Raw genomic sequence first — 17472 nt, 5'->3', positions numbered from 1 at the left:
AAGGAGCTGACAGGCAGAAGGCCAGAGCAGCCGGGCATGGGGCCAGCACCCTGAAACACCAAATGTTCATCTAGCCCAAAAGAAAAAAAGACCATTTCCAGACTGCCCCGTTCACCAGGGTCAGGGTCTGTGCGGTTTCTGGCTCTGGCATTGCCCCACCCCAGGCATCCTGAGGCGGCCCGGGGACGGGGGGGCCCTTGCTCAGTGTTAGGGTAACAGCACTGGAAAGCAGGGGCCCCGTCTGGGGCGCACAAGGTTATGAACGGAGAGGAAGCTGGCAGGTCACTTCCCAGCAGTCCTCCAACCATCCACCCAGCTGGCCAGCTCTGTGTCCAGCCAGCGCCAAAGGTCCAGCCAGCCGGGGAATGTTCTGGACATCACCATAATCTCTGGCCTGCACGGGCTCTGCCCCACCTAGACACCCATTTGGGCTCAAGAGATTTGATTCAATGCCCCAATTGTCACTCACCCCCATCCAGAGCCCTCAGGTCTTTCATTGACTTCTCACAAGCCCTCCTTCCAACAGGTCTCACCAGCTCCAAGCTTCTCAGCACTGAGGCCTCTGGAGGCCAGTGGGGGGCTTACTGTCCTTCGCTGCACGTGGGCATGTCTTAATGATGCTATACGAGGAAGCACATCTGGGAGAAGCAGATGCGTGCCCCCTTATTTCCCCATTAGCTGCGACCCTTTCAAAACCTCTCAAAACCAGCCTCCCTAGACCAGTCCTCGGAGGGGATACTGGTCACAGGCGTGACCTCACTGCAGCCTCCCTCAGCTGCAGCCGCCCCAAAATTCAGGGGGACGGGGCTCAGCACACTCCCTGGTTCACACTCCCCCAGGAAGGTCCTGGCCCCAGCTTCCAGGCTGGTCCCAGTCAACTCTGGAGGCAGCCTCGCTCCTGGAAGGTCTGGGCTGGTCACTTGGCGAGACCAAGGGTGGGGTGAACACTCAGGCCTAGGACACTATCCTTCCACTTAGCCATTTTTTTCTGTGGAGGCAGTGCAATTCCCTTCTACCCTTTTTACTGCTGTCCAAACACACAGGCATTTGAGAAACACTAAGCTCTCCTATAACATGTGGGAACTTAAAAGTACAAACTATATGCAGCTAGGACAGACCACAGGTTGTTTATTGAGGATGTTTCACTTGGCAGTTCCTATGCTAAGTGCTTTGCATACATTATCACATATAATATTCAACACAATGCTGGGAGGTAGCAATTCTTACTCCATCCCATTTTATGGAGAACACTTAAGCTCCAAAAGGGCAAGGAGCTGCCAAGGAGCCACAGCCAGGACGTAGCAGAGCTGGGATTTGAACGCTGCCGGCACAGGGAGCACAGGCGTGAGCATGAGGAGTCCCGGCCTGGGGAGGCGGACACCCTAACGGACCCCCGGACGCTGCTGTACCACTGTCTCACTGTGCGGCTTTATGCAAGCCACTTCTCTGGACCTCAATTTTCTCATCTACAAAATATTTTCCTAAAAAAAATAAACAAAAGCAATACCTACCTAATGGGAGATTATGACAGTCAAATAAGGTACTAAGTGCTCAGGGCTGCGCGTGATCAGGGGCAGGAACTGGCAATATTGTCCTGTCTTTAGGCTGGGCGCCACAGAAGGGCAGATTTCCATCGGACTAACATTCCGCAAGGGAAAGGGCGAAGCTGCCTCTGTCCTCTCCAATGGCCAGACCCGGGGGGGTTCATCAGGACTGCAGAAAGGCTGGCGCATGGAAAAGAAATAGAGGTGCTGTTCCCAAAGGCAAAGCCTGCCCCACACCAGGTAGCCCGTTAGGACACCTGAAAACCCAGAGGGGACTCCAGAGAGAAAGAGGAGCCTGCGCTCCGCCCCGCCCCAGCTCTAGATGGCGGTGGAGGGAGAGCACAGAGTCTTCCTCTCTCAGGACAGAGAGCTTTTGGCCCTGCCCACCCCCACGTGCCAGTCAGGCAGTTTCCTGCAAGCTTTCCACTCCAGGGGCCTGGAGATGTCTGGATTCACATAAACTCTGAATTCATTAACAATAGCAGAGAAAGGCACCTGAATATCAGTTTTAGAGAATGGTGGGGCCGGACAGGGGCAACAGCAAGCGGGTGTGCGTCGGCACCATCAGGATGGCACATCCCGCCTGTGCAGCCAGCCTGTGGCTTCTCTTCTCCGGGAAGCCCTTCTCCAGGGCTCTAAGCCAGTGCACTCCTTACTACCACGGGCACCCAGCTGCACCCGGGTCCTCCTGCCCGCCTGCTCCCACCAATGTCCCATGCCCTCAGGCCAGAGTTGTCCCTATTAGGCAAATTACAGCTTGGGTGAGGATACCATGGGAGTCTCAGCATTGGCAGGTCAACCTGCAGTGAGTAAATGCCCCACACAGCACTCCAGGGCAGCCTCAGCCCTTCCCCGCAACTCTCAAGGAAGTGTGCCGACTGGCGCCACCTTTCACACCCTTTTCCAGGGCCTCTTCCCTCCTTCCGCCTCCTCAGAGCACAGGGGCTCCAGCGTCTGCCCACGAGACGCCCGTCCTGCTGCAGACCCTTCCGGCTCCAGGCTGGAGGACCCTGGGGGAAGTTGGATGCAGCATCCCGTACCTTTTCATTCCCTTAAGAGAAACCAGGTCTGCTCTTTAAATCCAGGCTTCAGGTGACTTTTCTGTTATTTCCAGAAGATTCAGAGAAAAAGTAAAGAACAAAAAGACTGTGGGTAAAGCAGACTGGAACGAATCTTACAGACTCGGACGTGGCCAAGAAAGGCCACACCTCGACGCCACTACTTCCTCCAAGGGGAAGCCCAGAGCCGCTGCGGGGCTGCCCCACCAGCCCCACGAAGGAGGACATCAGTTCAGACCTGGCAGGAGTTACCCACAGACCTGTCTGCCAGTGATATCACCCTGAGGGCTCAGACCTTTAAATCTCCAAATCAGCCCCACTGACGGACATCAGGTGGGAAAAGCCAGGGCAGCAACACCCCACACGGGGAAGATGTCAAATGGTGACTAAAATGGCTTTCCTAGGCCATTGTCACCAATGATGAAGAAATATTACACTTTAAAAATAAATGTAAAGCAGGAATCCAAAATTAACTCTCCCCAGATAACCCCTTTCCAAAAAAGACCACATTGTAATCCACATGTGGCCGTTTGGGGATTTAACCCGAGGGCGTCTCCTTGTCCTAGATAGCAACGCCGTCCCAGGCCTCACGGCCCCAGGTGTCTGGTATGTCTCAATCTTCTCTCCTCACATGGACCCCAGTTTCATGCACTTCCCACGCTCTCCCCAGAGCAGGGGGGCTGCAGCAGGATCCTTGCGTCTCTCGCCCTGCTGCTAGGAAAAAGTAACCTCAAAGTGGACAGGAAAGAAATCCTTTCAGGGTATAAGCCACGCCTCTCCATCTCTCCCGCCGATCCCCCTCTCCCAAACATCACCTTAGTCTCTGCCACACATGTTGATGATGATAAATGCATATATCATTTCTTGGTTATATTTCATGACCTTAAGGATCAAATAAAAAGTAATAATGGTAATAACTGGACTAATATTGCTATTTCTCTGCTGTGGAACTTTGAGCAAATTCATTCATCTACCCAGCAAATTTTATTGAGCATCTACTACACTGTTCTAGTTTACGTCTAGTCAGAGAGACACAAAGATCAACGAACACTTCCCTGGAGGTGCGAAGGCCACAGTGCTCTGCGCAATTTCTCACTTTTCAAAAGTGAAATACCACATAAAAAAAGAGAGGGAAGAGTTAACTTCAATCAATAAACATTTGTTTGTAGCTAACAGGCAGTCAGGAATATCAAGAGACTTGCTACTCTGCTGAGATAGCTCAGTAGAGCACATGGTGTAGCAGTCATTTTCTAAAATATTCTTGCAGTTATTATAGCACTGCACTAAGCCATTTATCGAGCTATGTTTGGGGCTAATTGCTGGTGATAAGAGCAACATAAATATACTGAGCCACGTCCTTGCCCGACAAGATTTTATACACCAACCACCAACCAAATTTTCTCTCCCTATTTACATGCCCGCAATAATTTTTAGTGGCCATCACTCTTTACTGAATCACCACAATAAACCCCTTTGATATAAACAACTCGCCTTTCAATATCACCATAAATCAGACTCAGCGTCATCCACATGACCCCTCTGCTGATGGAGGGAAGCTCGGGGCAGGAGTCCTCAGCCCTGGTGCACACTAGCATCCGCAGGAGCATTACAGAGCACTGGTGCCAGGCCCTTCCCAGGTGAGCCTGGGTACCGGGGTTATGTAAAAACTCCTACATGTGCCTTCACTTCCCACACCTTAGGCTGGGTGTTGGGGTTACTTAGTGTTAACCCACCCAGAAAGTTAAATGCCAGCCGTGGGCAGTCGAGGCGAAACACGGAGGCTGACACACACAGTCATGCGTTGCAATCAATTGTAAGGAAGTTCATAACACCTGCAAGAATTCCTTTTTCATGGGATTGCTTGGGAAAGAGTGAAGAATAGTTTTGGAATGTGTGCAGTATCCATGCTCATATTTGTTGTCCTTACAGTTGAACTTGCCTCCTGGCGGGTCTCTGAGGTTTCCCCCACATTTGACAGCTGGAAAGGGGGAAGTGGGGAGGACTCAGGGAGCAGGAAAAGAGGAAAGATGAGAAGAGGAGAGACCAAGGACAGGAGGGAGAGGCCAAGGGGTGCACTCGGTCCTTCCTGACATCACCTGACAGATCAGTGGGTGATCGAGAGGAGGAGAATAAAAGTGAACGCCAGTGTTTTCTCAGACTGGGGCCCCAGGCACATGGCCCCCTACCCAAGGGGACAAGCTTGCCCTGTCCAGGAAGACAGCACCGTAAGGGACCCCCCGACAGGAGTCAGGACTCCCTGCGGAGCCTGAGGATGGGAGCTACCTGCCTCCTTCCCACCGCACTCAGCGAGTAAGGGTCAGAAGGTCACTAACATTTGGTAAGTGTCTGGGTATGAAAACAGACAAGGTCCCGGCCCTCAGGGGGCTGGCGGTTGAACAGAAAGAGTGATAGATAAAATCACCCATCCAGATAAAATTACAAACCAAAATACACGTTACAAAGAAAAAGAAGAGGGTGTTTCTAATTTAGACCCACAGCACCAGATATTACAAAGGCTGGGCCGTGGAGGGGCACAAGCCTACCTTGCCCACTGACTGGGGGTGCGGCTCTGGCCTCTCTGCCTTGGCAGCCACCTCAGCCAAAGTCAGGGCCGAGGCACTTTCCAGCTGGTACCGCTGCCAGGGAGCTAGTCAGGGAGACGGGTGGATCCCTCAGGAAAAGGGACTTGGCCGGAGGAACACTGGGGACTTGGGCATGTTAAGTGAACAAATAAATAGCCTTCCCATCCCCAAAAGAGAATGTAAAAATAAAACCTCAAAAATCCCCTTAGCAAAAGAATGGCTCTTGGACAGGAATTTTATTTTCCTTTAGTTTTCTCTTGAAGAGTGAGAGGGACAGAAGTGCATGTGACGCAGAGCTAAAGTATATCTAGGGTGCCTTTTAGGGGGTTGATGGCTCTGGAAAGCTGGCTTTAAAACATCCTAGAAGCGTGCTAGCAAGCACTAAACTGCTTATCGACTGGATGCTGCTTGGCAGAAAGACTCCGCATTTGACCTCCAGGATGCACCCAAAAGTGATCCTTTGTGCCCCCAGGAGCCTTCTCCCTACCCCCGCCCCCCGCCTCCACTATGCCACTGTGACTACGTATAAGGCAGCCTCACCGCCAGAGCTAAGCTGTCCTAGTGTCACTTCTGACCCCTCTTCTGGGTCTCATCCATAAAACCACTCAGGGGCTCTTTGTAGGTAAACATCTGCTCCCAGGTGTCCCCTGAACATTTCAGATCTGCCTTCCCTCATGGCATCACTGCAGGCTCAGGAAATGACAAATCATTTAATGCCCATCTGAGCCAGGCACCATGAGGGAAGGGAAGCCATCACAAATGAAAAACTGTGCATTCCAGCACCAAACCGAGACAACTGCTGGGGAGCAGCTGTGCCTTCTACAGCCTCTGCAGGCACCACCGGGTGGACCCAGGGCTGGGCCCACTGTGAAAACTCAGAGATCTGGATTTGTATAGCAGCTCCTAAGCTAACAAACTAGCTGTGTGACCTCAATGAGGCCACTCAACCTCTCTGAACCTCCATCTCCTCCTCTCCAAAACACAGGTCTGTAGCTGTGAGTGCCCTTGCATGCATTAACTTATTTGGACCACCCAACAACAGATCCTGCCAGCCAGGAATCTATTATCCCCAGTTTACAGAGAGAAAACTGATTGAGAAAGGGTAAGGCAACTCAGCCAAGATCATATAACCAGGATTTCCCCTTGGGCCCCAAAGCCAGTGCCTGCCCCATCTTAGCCCACCACCTCCTCGGAGAAACAAATGAGATCACACAGGGTAAAACCCTTTGTCGGCTATAAGATGCTAATCAATGTAAAAGCATTTGAGTCCTTTGGCTGATATCTGAGCCACTACCAAGGGGATAGAAAGCCACACATTTTTAAAAAGCAGAAATGCAAAAAAATCTATGAATATTTGCAGTTTTTAAAACTTCACACCATTCTGCTAGTCCAGCAACCACTCTACCAGGGGCAAAGATATGTTGTCAGACGGGAGCGAGGGGCCGAGGCAGGACGGGGGGCTCCGAGCTGCCACAGAGCTCACACTGGCTGCAGTTTTGCTCCAGTAGGCGGCCTCCCCCCTCCCTGGTGTTCAAGTCAAACCTGGGTTAGAATCCTGCCTTCTCCACTCTTAATGTGGATTTCCCTAGAAACAGACCCTGAGACAAGGATTAGAGAACAAGTGGTTTATCTGGGAAGTGAGCCCAGGAAACATTAGAAGGGGCAGAGAGAAGGAAGAAAAGGAAGGGAAGAAAAATACACAAAAAGTTTTCAAACATGTTTACCCCTGTGGACAATCAGAGCTGAATCCTTCCGTGGGACCTGGAACCAATATAAAACACATGTCTCAGAGTTATACTCCCTCCACCCCAGGGGCAAGGGAGCTGGAGTCCTTATCCACCAGCACCCAACAGTCATTTGTTGAGAGCTGCTCTGGGGGTGGTAACTCCCCAGCCCTTCTGACCTGGCCCCCACAAGCAGACGAAGGGGCTGGGGCTGGAGAAAGCCCTCAGGTGCTGGCAGCGGAGTCCGGCTGGCGGGAGTGGAGAGGCACTAAGCCATCTGCTCTGCTCACTGGCTGTGTGACCTTGGGGAAGTTATTTACCTTCTCTTATTCCAGTTTCTGCAGCCCTGAAGTGGGGAAAAAAATGTCTTTCTCCTAGGGTTTATATTAAGATTAAGCGAGGTCATGTACGTAAGGGATAAGCCCAGAGCCAGGCTTGCAGTAAAGATGCAATATAAACCCCTAAGAGAAACTGAAACTACATAAAGGAGGTATCTTCCTGGTCTCATCCAGCGCCGTCATTTTATTTTATAATGGATTTTGGACCCAGATGGGGAATGAGACTTTAAAACAGGCAGCCAGCCACTCAAGCTGGGCAATCTCCTTCCTGAGGGCGGAAAGCCCCCAAACAAACACCCTTGCCTGGATCGCCCTGCCTCGGTCTGCCCAGGGGCCGGGGGCTGGACCCTGAGAAATTGGGAGGCTCCTTGCAGCCCCTGCCGCAGTGTCCTACAGCAAGTGTGAACAAACACTGGTGTCCCCTATTATGCTCCTTGAAAAACTGGTTCTTCGGTGGAATATGTTTGGTATGGGCTTGGAAAATTTTAGCACAGATTAACATACTCAGTAAAAACTTTAAAGTCCTATGGTAAAGAATTCTGTTTGACCAAGTTTCCCTAAACTTATTTGCCACAGAACTGATTATGTGCATGTGAAGCATCTATTAACATCGCTCCAAAGGACACTTAGTGGGAGAGTCTGAGCTAAAGGCAGTTCTGGGAGCGAGGATGCAGTTTGAATCACCTAGGGACTCCCATGGCCTAGCACAGTGCCTGGTGCACAGTGGGCACCTAATAAATGGTTGTTGTCTGAGTACAGAGGAGAAAGAATGGCTTAATAATGGTTTTCAAATCTGTGAAGCAATAGAGTATCGGCAGTGCCAGGCAACAGTTCTCTCTTTCCAGGAAGGCACATTTTTAAATGGCAGCAGGAGGGATTTGGGAAGCCCTGCTCAGAGTCTAGGATCACAATCCACCAAAATAGGCTTCCAAGCAGAGCTCCATCGCTCCCTTCTGTGGAGGTGTTGGTCTAGCACTTCAGCACAGCCGAGAGCCTGGTGCAGCTGTCCGCCCACCCCAGCACCCATTCACACATTCATTCATTCAAACAAACCAACCCTCACTGAGCACCTACTATGTGCCAGGGCACTGAGGCTGGCAGTGGGTCCCTCAGGACCTCTTCCTGAAGTGAACAGCGATTTCAGTGAGCGGTGTGATGCAGTGCAGGGAGCCCCTACCGGGCGGGAAGACAGGACCACCCAAGTGCGAGGTCAGGAAGCCTGAAGCCCAGCAGTCACAGCTCGTAACCCTCCCAGACCAGAGAAAGCGGTAGTATGGGTGGGAGGGTGGGATTTCACGCTGACATATGAGTTTGGCCTAAAGAATAAAGCGACTACTGTCTCCCAGTGTTTGTTTGTCTACCCCCCTTTTCTTGTGACTGTATCTCATTGTTCCCAGAGAGCATCCCTGCCCCCACCCCCAAGCTCCTCCCCCTCCCCACACTCACAGCTCCACTCTCCCCTTCCTTGCCTTCCTCCTCTTCTTCCTCCAAACTACCTCCTCATTCCTGACCGCTAGCCTCCCTCCTCCACCCCCGGTCTCCTCATTATCCTCATTCTGTACCATCCATTCCAGACTTGGGTATCCTCATTGTTTCTCATATTCATTTACCAGGCAAATGAATGGATAAAATGGGACACAAACTGAAGTCCATCTTTCTGCTGAACCCCCATCACCACCACCACTAGTGAGCCATGGATTGCCTTGCCTCCAACAGGAAGCAGTGCTGGGGATGGTTGGGAGGAGGAACGAGAGGAGAGTGAGTCCAGGTCTAAGGCATCCTTCTCATCCTGTTCCGTCAGCACCAGTTGCCTTCCGGATCTGCGTCCGGACGGGCAGGCATCCAGTCTTCACTTGACCGCCTCCACTCACACCTGGCTACTCAGGAGGCCTCTGGTTTGATGGCTACAACCCCCAAAGACTATGAAGGTATCCCCTACCTGGAACTGAAATCTGTCCACTCTTTCTACCTGTTATCCCCACTCCTGAGCTTGGGAGCAACCAAAAATAAATTTAATCCCTCTTCTAATATCTGACAACAGGGATCCCAATAATAATGCCCTGCCCATCTCTTCAGCTTTTCTTACCTATAGTCTGCTCTCCTCCCAGCTAATTATCTCTCAGAAGTCAAGGTTTCCTGTCCCCTTGCCAAATGGGTCGCTCTCCTCTGAATTTTTGCATCAAACATGGTATTTCAAAGGGGACTTCGATTCTCCAAAGAACTAAATATGCCCATAAACCTAACCAAGACCCCACTGGTCTTAACTCATGGTCAGCCCAGAATACGGATTCACATTAAGCTCACAGGCCCCAAAATAGATTTTGTTCACACTGTTGTAAAAAGAAATTTTTCCTGTCCTGCAGTTGGTCATTGCCTTGAGAAAAGTGGGGAGAGCAGAGCTTTCCAACCGTTTTCATGAACTTTTGTATTTGGAAGAGAAAACGAATGCTGATCCTGCCTTCCATTAGCTGGCTACCCCCATCCGATGAGCGATGAGCGTGGATGAAAGGAGGATATGCTAAAACAGCAGCCCCCCCTCCCTTTTTAGCACCAGGGACTGGTTTTTCCAAGAGCAGGGATGTTGGGGAGGGGTGCTGACAGGAGGCGGAGCTCAGGCAGGTTGGGGGCAGGAGGCAGAGTTCAGGCAAGCTTCCCCTGTGGCTGGTTCCTAACAGGCCACGACCGGATCAGTACTGGTCCGTGGCCTGGGGGTCAGGGACCCCTATGCTACAACATAACTTATGTAACTGTGCCCAGATGATTTATGGGCCCAAATCGGAGCTCCTGGAGCAAACTGTTTCCAATCCCAACACAGGCTCCTGCTCCTGGGAAGTAAACGACCACAATCTGGACCCACCAGGAGCTAAGTAAAGTTAATTGAGGTGCAAGCGGGCAGCCATGGACTGGCAGTTGCCCAGCAAGAGGCTGGTACAATCACAGGGAGGCTTCCGCATGGAGTGTGCCTCCCACACAATGCCCACCCCCCGCCTCCTGCTGGAACCAAGGTGGGAGTTCCATTCGCACCCCACTTCTGCTGCAGGTGCTCCTTCTGACAGTGATGTCCCTGTACAATGACTCTTGGCCAGGGCCCGACCGTCTGCACAAGAAAGCTGCTGTCCAGGCCTGTTAGGCTGATAATTAAAGCTCTTCTGTGCGGCTAGACAGGTTTCCATGTTGGAGTTTAAGACATCGTCTGTGCCCTCTCTATACAGGAACATGAGCACACTGTTCTGTATTCCACAGAACACAGACCTCACGGTCTTGCTTCAGATCAAAACTTACATTGAATTATTAACAGCCAACATCCCTGCAAGTACAGGAGCTGATCATTCTGCTCCTCGCTGGGTCTCTGCCATTCCTGAAGTCCTCCCCACAAGAATGAGGTTCTAGAAAGTGACCCCCCCCATCTAGGAGCTCTCCTCCACTCCCCCCCACCAGGCTTCTGCTCCCCTCCAAGCACCCCCTTTCCTCCCATAGAGGAGACAACGTAATCGAAAACAATTGCTGGCAAAAATAACTGAAAAACACAATTAGCCTTGAGGCAAGACACGCAGACCCTCCTTGGCCCCAAACACCGCCACACCTCCCACCCCAGCCCCCAGTGCTGCTGGGCTTCACAAAGGCCAGGCTTCTCCAGTCCAGAAGGCAGAGGGGTGCGGGTATTGGGGGAAGTAATTGGTGGCAGGCTATCCCCAGTTCCCAGAGGTTGCGGTGGAAGTGTGTCCTCCTCCACACCACCCAGGCGGTCAGGGAGGCAGTGGCTGCCAACAGTGCACATGGGAAAGCCACAGTGACCCACCAACCAGGCCTCTGGGCCATGTTCCAGAGCGAGGAGGCAGCTCTTCAGGAGGGCTCACTGGGCAGCTGAGCGGGTGTGTAACAGGAAGCGTTTTTTGAAAGGGAAGGGTGTGACTCCATGGAGTCAGGGGAGCTAACCACTCAAGTCTAGCCCCCAAGCCTCATTAGGGAAAGGAAGGTGTGTGCATCCAAGGTACTTCCCTAAGAAACCAGAGGTCAAGGTCAGAAGGGCGATCAAGGTCCAGAATCAGAAAGGCAAATGGTCACAGGAAGCCGGCCACTAGCCAAGAATAAACAGGACAGAGCTGCAATGCTATCCTTTCACAGCCAACACAAAGGCTTCCCCAGGCCTCCTTCCATCGCCCAGGCCAGCCCGCAGATCAGTCAGATACACACCTACATGCACGCACGCACTCATTGGAGCCATCCCACCAGACAGACACACATGTGCACAGAACATGTACACAGCGGCCAGCCCAAACACATGCACACACATACCCTCCCCTTGGCAGCCACAGCAGTCGGTTCCCGCCCCCATCCATCCCCAGCTTCCTCGCTCCAGACACTCTCACACGCGCTCACAGTCACAGAACATCACCCACACAGTGTCTGTGCCTTTCTGTATCTGGAACAACTGGTGACAGCTGTGGGTTCAAGCAGATGCAAAGGATGCAATGCAGAAAATCACTGAGTTCCTCCCAAAGGGTCAAGGGGAAGGGAGGAAGGAGCCGCAGACAGGCGGGGGGGGGGGGAGAATGGGTCATCCCACACTGCAAAGACAACCTAGTCCAGTAGCTCTCCCGAGCTCACGGGGACCCACTCAGGTCAGAACCTTCTCCTCAGAAACCACGGCAGGCATGTTTAATGTGGCTGCAGAATAACGGTGCCCCACGCTGAACAGAACTCTCTACTTTTCAAAGATCCCTTCCATCGTCAAATCCTAAAGTAACACTGGTCAGTGGAAAAACGCTCATCTCCTTGGCCAAATGGCCACCCGCCCTCACAAGGCCCAAAGAAAGACTTTTCTCCAAAATAACCTTTAATAGCTAAGCATATGTAATAGTTGTGTGACCGTGCTTGCTTGTGTGTGAGTGCATGCAGAGGTTTTATGTAGCAGAGTGGGATACAGTCAAACAAAAAATGAGGTTGCCATGGCAACAGGCTCCAGCATCATTGCAGCCTATTAACACAAGTGAGGAATGTGTTTGGCAGATGCTCGACTGTTATTTATGGTATGGGTGTAGCAGAGGGACTTGTAACACGCAAAGGAGAAAAAAAACAACCCCGCGATGCTCCTACTGTACCCCACTGAGGAGACGACAGTGAGACGAGCACAGGAGAGGCTGAGAGGGCGCGGACAGGGCGGAAGAGAAGGGGAAGCAGAGCAGGCAGGCAGAGGAGAGGAGAGGTGGGCAGAGAGCAACAGGGGACTGGAGGGGGAGGGGAAAGAAAGGAAGTGAGAAAGAAAGAGAAGAGGGGGAGGAGGGGGCATACCAGGGGAAGAGCTAGAGCCAGAGATGTAATGAAAGGAAGAAAAAAAATCATCCCTTAAAGAGGACGGCCCCACCTTGCCTCCCCCCTCCCTCCCCATTATTGAGTAAAAATCATCAGGAGGCACCCATTAAGAAATCAAATGTTTCTCCTCCCAACTGGAGGAAAAGGCAGAGCTGGTCCAAGCATTGGAGGGGCTGGAGAAGACGAAAGTGCTCAGGGCAGAGGGGGCCGGCCTTGCAGGAGGACAGGAGTGAGGAAATGCCAATAGTTTCCAGAGGGTCTACTACATGCCCCCAACACTATGGATGGGACTTCCCAAAGCCCCAACATTAGAAACCGTGCACTGCTGCCCCATTTCCCTGGACTGGCGTCCCCATCAAAGAAAAGAACAAGGCATCTAACCCAAGCCATCCTCAAATGCAGGCCTCTCTGGGGTAACCTAAGGCAGATGTTAATGCTGGGCTGTCCCACTTATACGCCCCCACCATCCAGCAGGGTTTACTCAAGAAATACAGATTTTATATCAGACATAATGAGAAGGGTAAATCAAATACAAAGAAAAAGATACAGTTTTCTCTGAAGCCAAAAAGAAACACTGTTTGCATTCTCTTGCTGTAGACCATTTCTAGCAAGCTCTGATTTACTCAAAGGAGGTCTTGAGAAGTTAAGAGTAAAACCACCCAAAAGTCTGCACCCAAGTGAAGATCAAAAGGCCACAGTGGATAAAAGCTGGGAGTGGGGACTGGTAGAGGTGGAGAGAGGAGAAGAACTGGCCTGGGGAACTAGAAGGGGAAAGTAAGACAGACACTGTTGCTGCAATGTCATTTTCATGCCAAGATGGAGGCGGAGCAGCCCAGGCTCAGCACTCCTTCCCTGGGACCTGACTCCAAGCTCCCGAACTCATACAGGCGGGATTGCTCCGGCTGTAATCAGACAGACCCTGCGTCCCAAGTCAGGTTTAGGAAATACCCTGAACGGTCCTGGAAATCTCTCTTGCTCTGTGTGGACGACATGCCCTCCCCCAGCAGAAAAGCTACACCTACCCAAGCCAGGAACAGCCCCCAAAGATACAACACCCATGTGACAGCGTGGGTCCTCAGGTCAGAAAAGTTGCAGTCTTTAGAACAATAACAAAAGTAGTTAACTTTTTTTGTTTAACCATCATTTCTCAATTTGTTTCTCCTCAAGTTCAAAACTGATCTCTAAAGTTTCTCTTCAGATCCCAGATCAGAAAAACTTTCACTTAGCAGTAACAACCCCACCTACTCCACTCTTTGAAATCCAACCAAACTAGTAACAGTTATTAAATCCCTAAGTACCATCCATTATGCTAGGCAAGAGAGCGCAGGGGAGGAAAAACGTGTACAATTCAGGATTCCTCAGTCCAAGGGGCTTATGTTGGATGGGGAGCAAAACCAATGGATCCTGGAGAATAGCAAGTGCTCCACTCTGTGGCTCTGACTCCACAGCTGCCATGCCGAAGAGGAAGAGGCCACCATGGCTGGAATGGCAGAGGGCTCCTTGCAGGAGGTGAGGCTTGGGACAGAGGAGGATGGAACTGTAACGGATATACACAATCCTCTCATTCTCTAAAAAAGGAAGCTGGGGCCCAAAGAGGTTGCAGGCCCCCTCCTTCCCAGTCATTGAGCACTTTGGAAGTGCAGCTAGAGGTCAGCGCCCTGAAGTGCATACTGGCACTATTCCCTGGGTGAGAGTTGGGGGCATGAGAGAGCCCCTCAAGAAAGAGGTCCTCTTCAACAGAATCAAAGTCTCAGAAAGGCACTAGAGGTGGGGAGGAGGAGAGCCATGGCAATGGAATATAGTTAAGAAGTTCTATGGAGGCACGCCCCCTCAGGGGGTCGCAGTGGGGTCCATGGTCAAAAGACTACCCTGCAACAAGGGCCCGCTTGATACTCTCCCAGTTGAGCTACATGCAAACCAGTGAGCTCAGCAGGGGTCGATGGAGGAGGTCCATGGAGCCACAGACAAGGGGACTGCTAAAGGGAGCTGCGCATGTCCGAGGGGCTGGTCTCACCCTGAGGTGAGGATGGCAAGTATACCCCTCTCCCAAAACCCTTCAGTGCAGTCACCTGTTAACAAAACTTTACTTCCTCTTGAGCCCGCCATTCTAGGATCGCCCAACCGGTCCCAGCAGGGATGGAAAGCCCCCACCACAAGCTGGAACCAGAAGCACCAACAGGAAGGGGTCACGATGTCCAACATTAGCTTTCTGCTCAGGCGAGGAGGGGACTGCCACCACGCACCTATCAGAGGCTCCTTCCTACCTTTGCTGGTGGCAGCTTTTTTAGCTTGGGGCACTTTTGTAATGTGTCAGCCACAGACAAAAGGCAGGGTTATCATTTCTCTTCCTTAACACTGTGTGAGGGGTGCCCAGGGTCTCCTCTCTCCAGCCGGCAATCCAGAACTCCCTTAACAAAACAGCAGTGGCTCTAAGGAGGGAGTATCTGCTACAGGGTCCAGCTACTTTTGTCAGGGGCCTTTATACATACACAAGGACAGACGCGCAGGAAGAGAAGGGGACTTCTCCACATCCTTCCTCTTTCTTATCCCTACAGTAATGACTATGGTTTAGTGCATGTTTTCTGTGCGGCCAGGAACATTAGGTGTAACACAAAGGCACTCCTTCAGGAAGTGAAAATGATGGGGCTAAGAGCAGGTTAAGAGACTCAAAGACACCACACAGATGGCACAGCCATGTCTCTGCCTTTTCACCACTTCAAAAAGAGGAGAGCGCGATGTCTGTCTGTGGCCTGTAGGCCCCGCAAGTCCAGTCCCTGTGGCTAGGTGGGCCCCTACCTGCTTGAGCAGGAACTGGTCCTGGGCGTTGGTGCGCAGGGCTATCGCCAAGTGGAGGGCAGACAGGAGCACCCCGCTGAGTACCGCGGCCCGCATGCGCACGGGCAGGAGCGTGTAGATGGTGTAGATGAAGAACACTGTCCACCAGATACCCTCGGAAGCGCTGCGCGGCTGGGGCAGCAGCAGGCCTACCACCTGGACAGCCAGTACCACCGCAATGAGCGCATAGCAGGCCAGGCCCATGTGGTCCTGGTGGAAGGCGGCACGGTTGCAGAGCACAGCCATAACAAGGATCACGCCCACGGCAGCCGCCAGCACGGCCAGGTAGGGCAACTGGAGCGGTGGTCGCGCCGCGTGGAAGGCCAGCATGACGAGGCACACGAGCACCAGCACGGCCATCAGCATGGTGAGGCTGCTCTGGTTCAGACGGAAGAAGTAGCGCTGGTACAGCCGCTCGAGCTTGTCCGACGGGAACTTCTTAGAGCGGAAAATCTGCAGCAGCGCCAGGCAGCAGGCGCCCAGCGACAGCACCGCGCCGGAGCCCGTGCCCGAGCCCGCCGAGCTGCCGCCATCTCCGGACGCCTCGTCACCCTCGATGGCGCCGGTCTCCAGATCGTCGGCCGCGCGGCCCTTGCCCCGCCGCTCCTCCAGTCCCAGCTCCACCGAGCGGGGGCGCACCTCCGTCCCGCTGGCCGCGGCCGCTGAAGCCGCTGAGGCCGCCGAGCCGCCGCCGCCGCCCGCAGGGGGCGCCCGGGTGCTGCCCCCGCCGGCCGCGCCCCGCCGCTGCCGGCGACTGCCGCGACCGCAGTCGTCGCCGCCGCGCTCCTGCCAGGCAGACTTGGATCGGAAGCTGAAGCCGAAGCCCCCGGCCAGGGGATCGTCGCCACTCAGCGGAGGATCGCCGTCGTCGTCGCTGCGCCAGCGGCTGGCCAGGCGCTGCTGCTGCTGCGGGGTCACCGCCCCCCCAGGTCTCTTAGTGGAGCCGCGGGCCGAACCCCCAGGGGTGTGGGGGTACCCATTGGCGCGGGAATCGGCCGCTCCCCACGCCGAGCGGTGTTCCGAGCTTCCCCGGGACGCCGGCGCTGCCGCTGTCTGCGCCGCGTAGCCCGGGGGGCTCACGCTTTTGGAGCCGGACATCCCCCTCTCGGCCTCGTCGTCTTCCTCCTCCCCCGGGGGCCGGGCCGGGGGTCTCCAAGGGGAAGGCGGACGGCCGAGCAGGGGGACCAGGCTGGGGTCACACGTCGGTGGCGGCCCAGGGCCCTGCGCAGCCGCGGGGCATCTTGGCACCCCCGTCCTGAGAGGAGAAGGAGGGCGAGGTGGGAGGCAGGCACAGCCCCGAGGTGAGAAGTGGCTGAGAGTCCGCGTCAGGAGTCCCAGGTCCGAGATGGAATTAGGTCCCAGCTGCGGCAGCGGGGACTGGTCGAGCTGCTGCGCGGCGCGCCGAGGGACGTCTGGACTCCTGGCTCGCGTCGAGCTCGACACTGACCAGAGTTGCGGACGAGATGGGACGGAGAGGTGTCCTTGCAGGCGGCGCCTCCCCGGGACTGCCAATGCCCGGGCGCGGCGCTAGCAGATTATACCTCAGCGGAGCCCAGCGGCACAGGCGGCTCGGCAGTAGCTAGGAAGCTAGGCAGGGGTCCCGGCGTGGACATCTAGCGGGTGCCCTTTCCTTGCGGCGGACTGGGAGCGACTGGGAGGTGCGAGCGCCAGCCAGCATTATTTTCTTACGAGGGGTGGGGAGGTGGGATGGAGGGTGGAGAGGACGGGGGAGGGGGCGGCAGGCGGAGCAACAGCTCCGGAGCCCTGGGGGGAGGGTCCTGGAACCCGGGGGGAGGAGGGGTGTCGTCCGCATCCCCCACCTCCTGCGGGCGAGAGTGGGAGCGTGCCCCCGCGAAAGCCGGGCCGAGCCTTCAGCGAGTCCGCGCAGGGGGCGGGAGCGAGGACCGGCTCCTGCGGCGCGGCCCTTCCCTCCTCGTCTTCCTCTTCCCCCAAAACGGAGTGGGGCTGGCCCGGACCCGCCGGCCCAGGAGGACTGTCGCGTCGATTCCTAAATCTCCAGGCTCCTCGCAGCCGGCTGCGGGCCCACCGCGGCCGGGTGCCCAAGGACTAGGCGGAGG

General features: G+C 54.1%; 1 protein-coding gene across 1 annotated transcript in view; it reads right to left on the bottom strand.

The window, feature by feature from the left end:
• The window catches only part of ADCY5 (adenylate cyclase 5), a 143020-nt gene extending 126528 nt beyond the window's left edge, over nucleotides 1-16492 (bottom strand). Inside the window, exon 1 of the mRNA XM_054575204.1 lies at nucleotides 15356-16492. Coding sequence (XP_054431179.1) covers nucleotides 15356-16492 — 1137 coding nt within the window. The remainder of the gene's footprint in view (nucleotides 1-15355) is intronic.
• Between the last annotated feature and the right edge of the window lie 980 nt (nucleotides 16493-17472).

The sequence above is a fragment of the Pteronotus mesoamericanus genome, unplaced genomic scaffold, assembly GCF_021234165.1.
Source record: "Pteronotus mesoamericanus isolate MK-2021 breed Mesoamerican mustached bat unplaced genomic scaffold, CSHL_Meso_final contig_27, whole genome shotgun sequence".
Taxonomy (NCBI): domain Eukaryota; kingdom Metazoa; phylum Chordata; class Mammalia; order Chiroptera; family Mormoopidae; genus Pteronotus; species Pteronotus mesoamericanus.
Note: the sequence above shows the minus strand (reverse complement) of the source record. Positions and strands in the feature narration are given on the sequence as shown.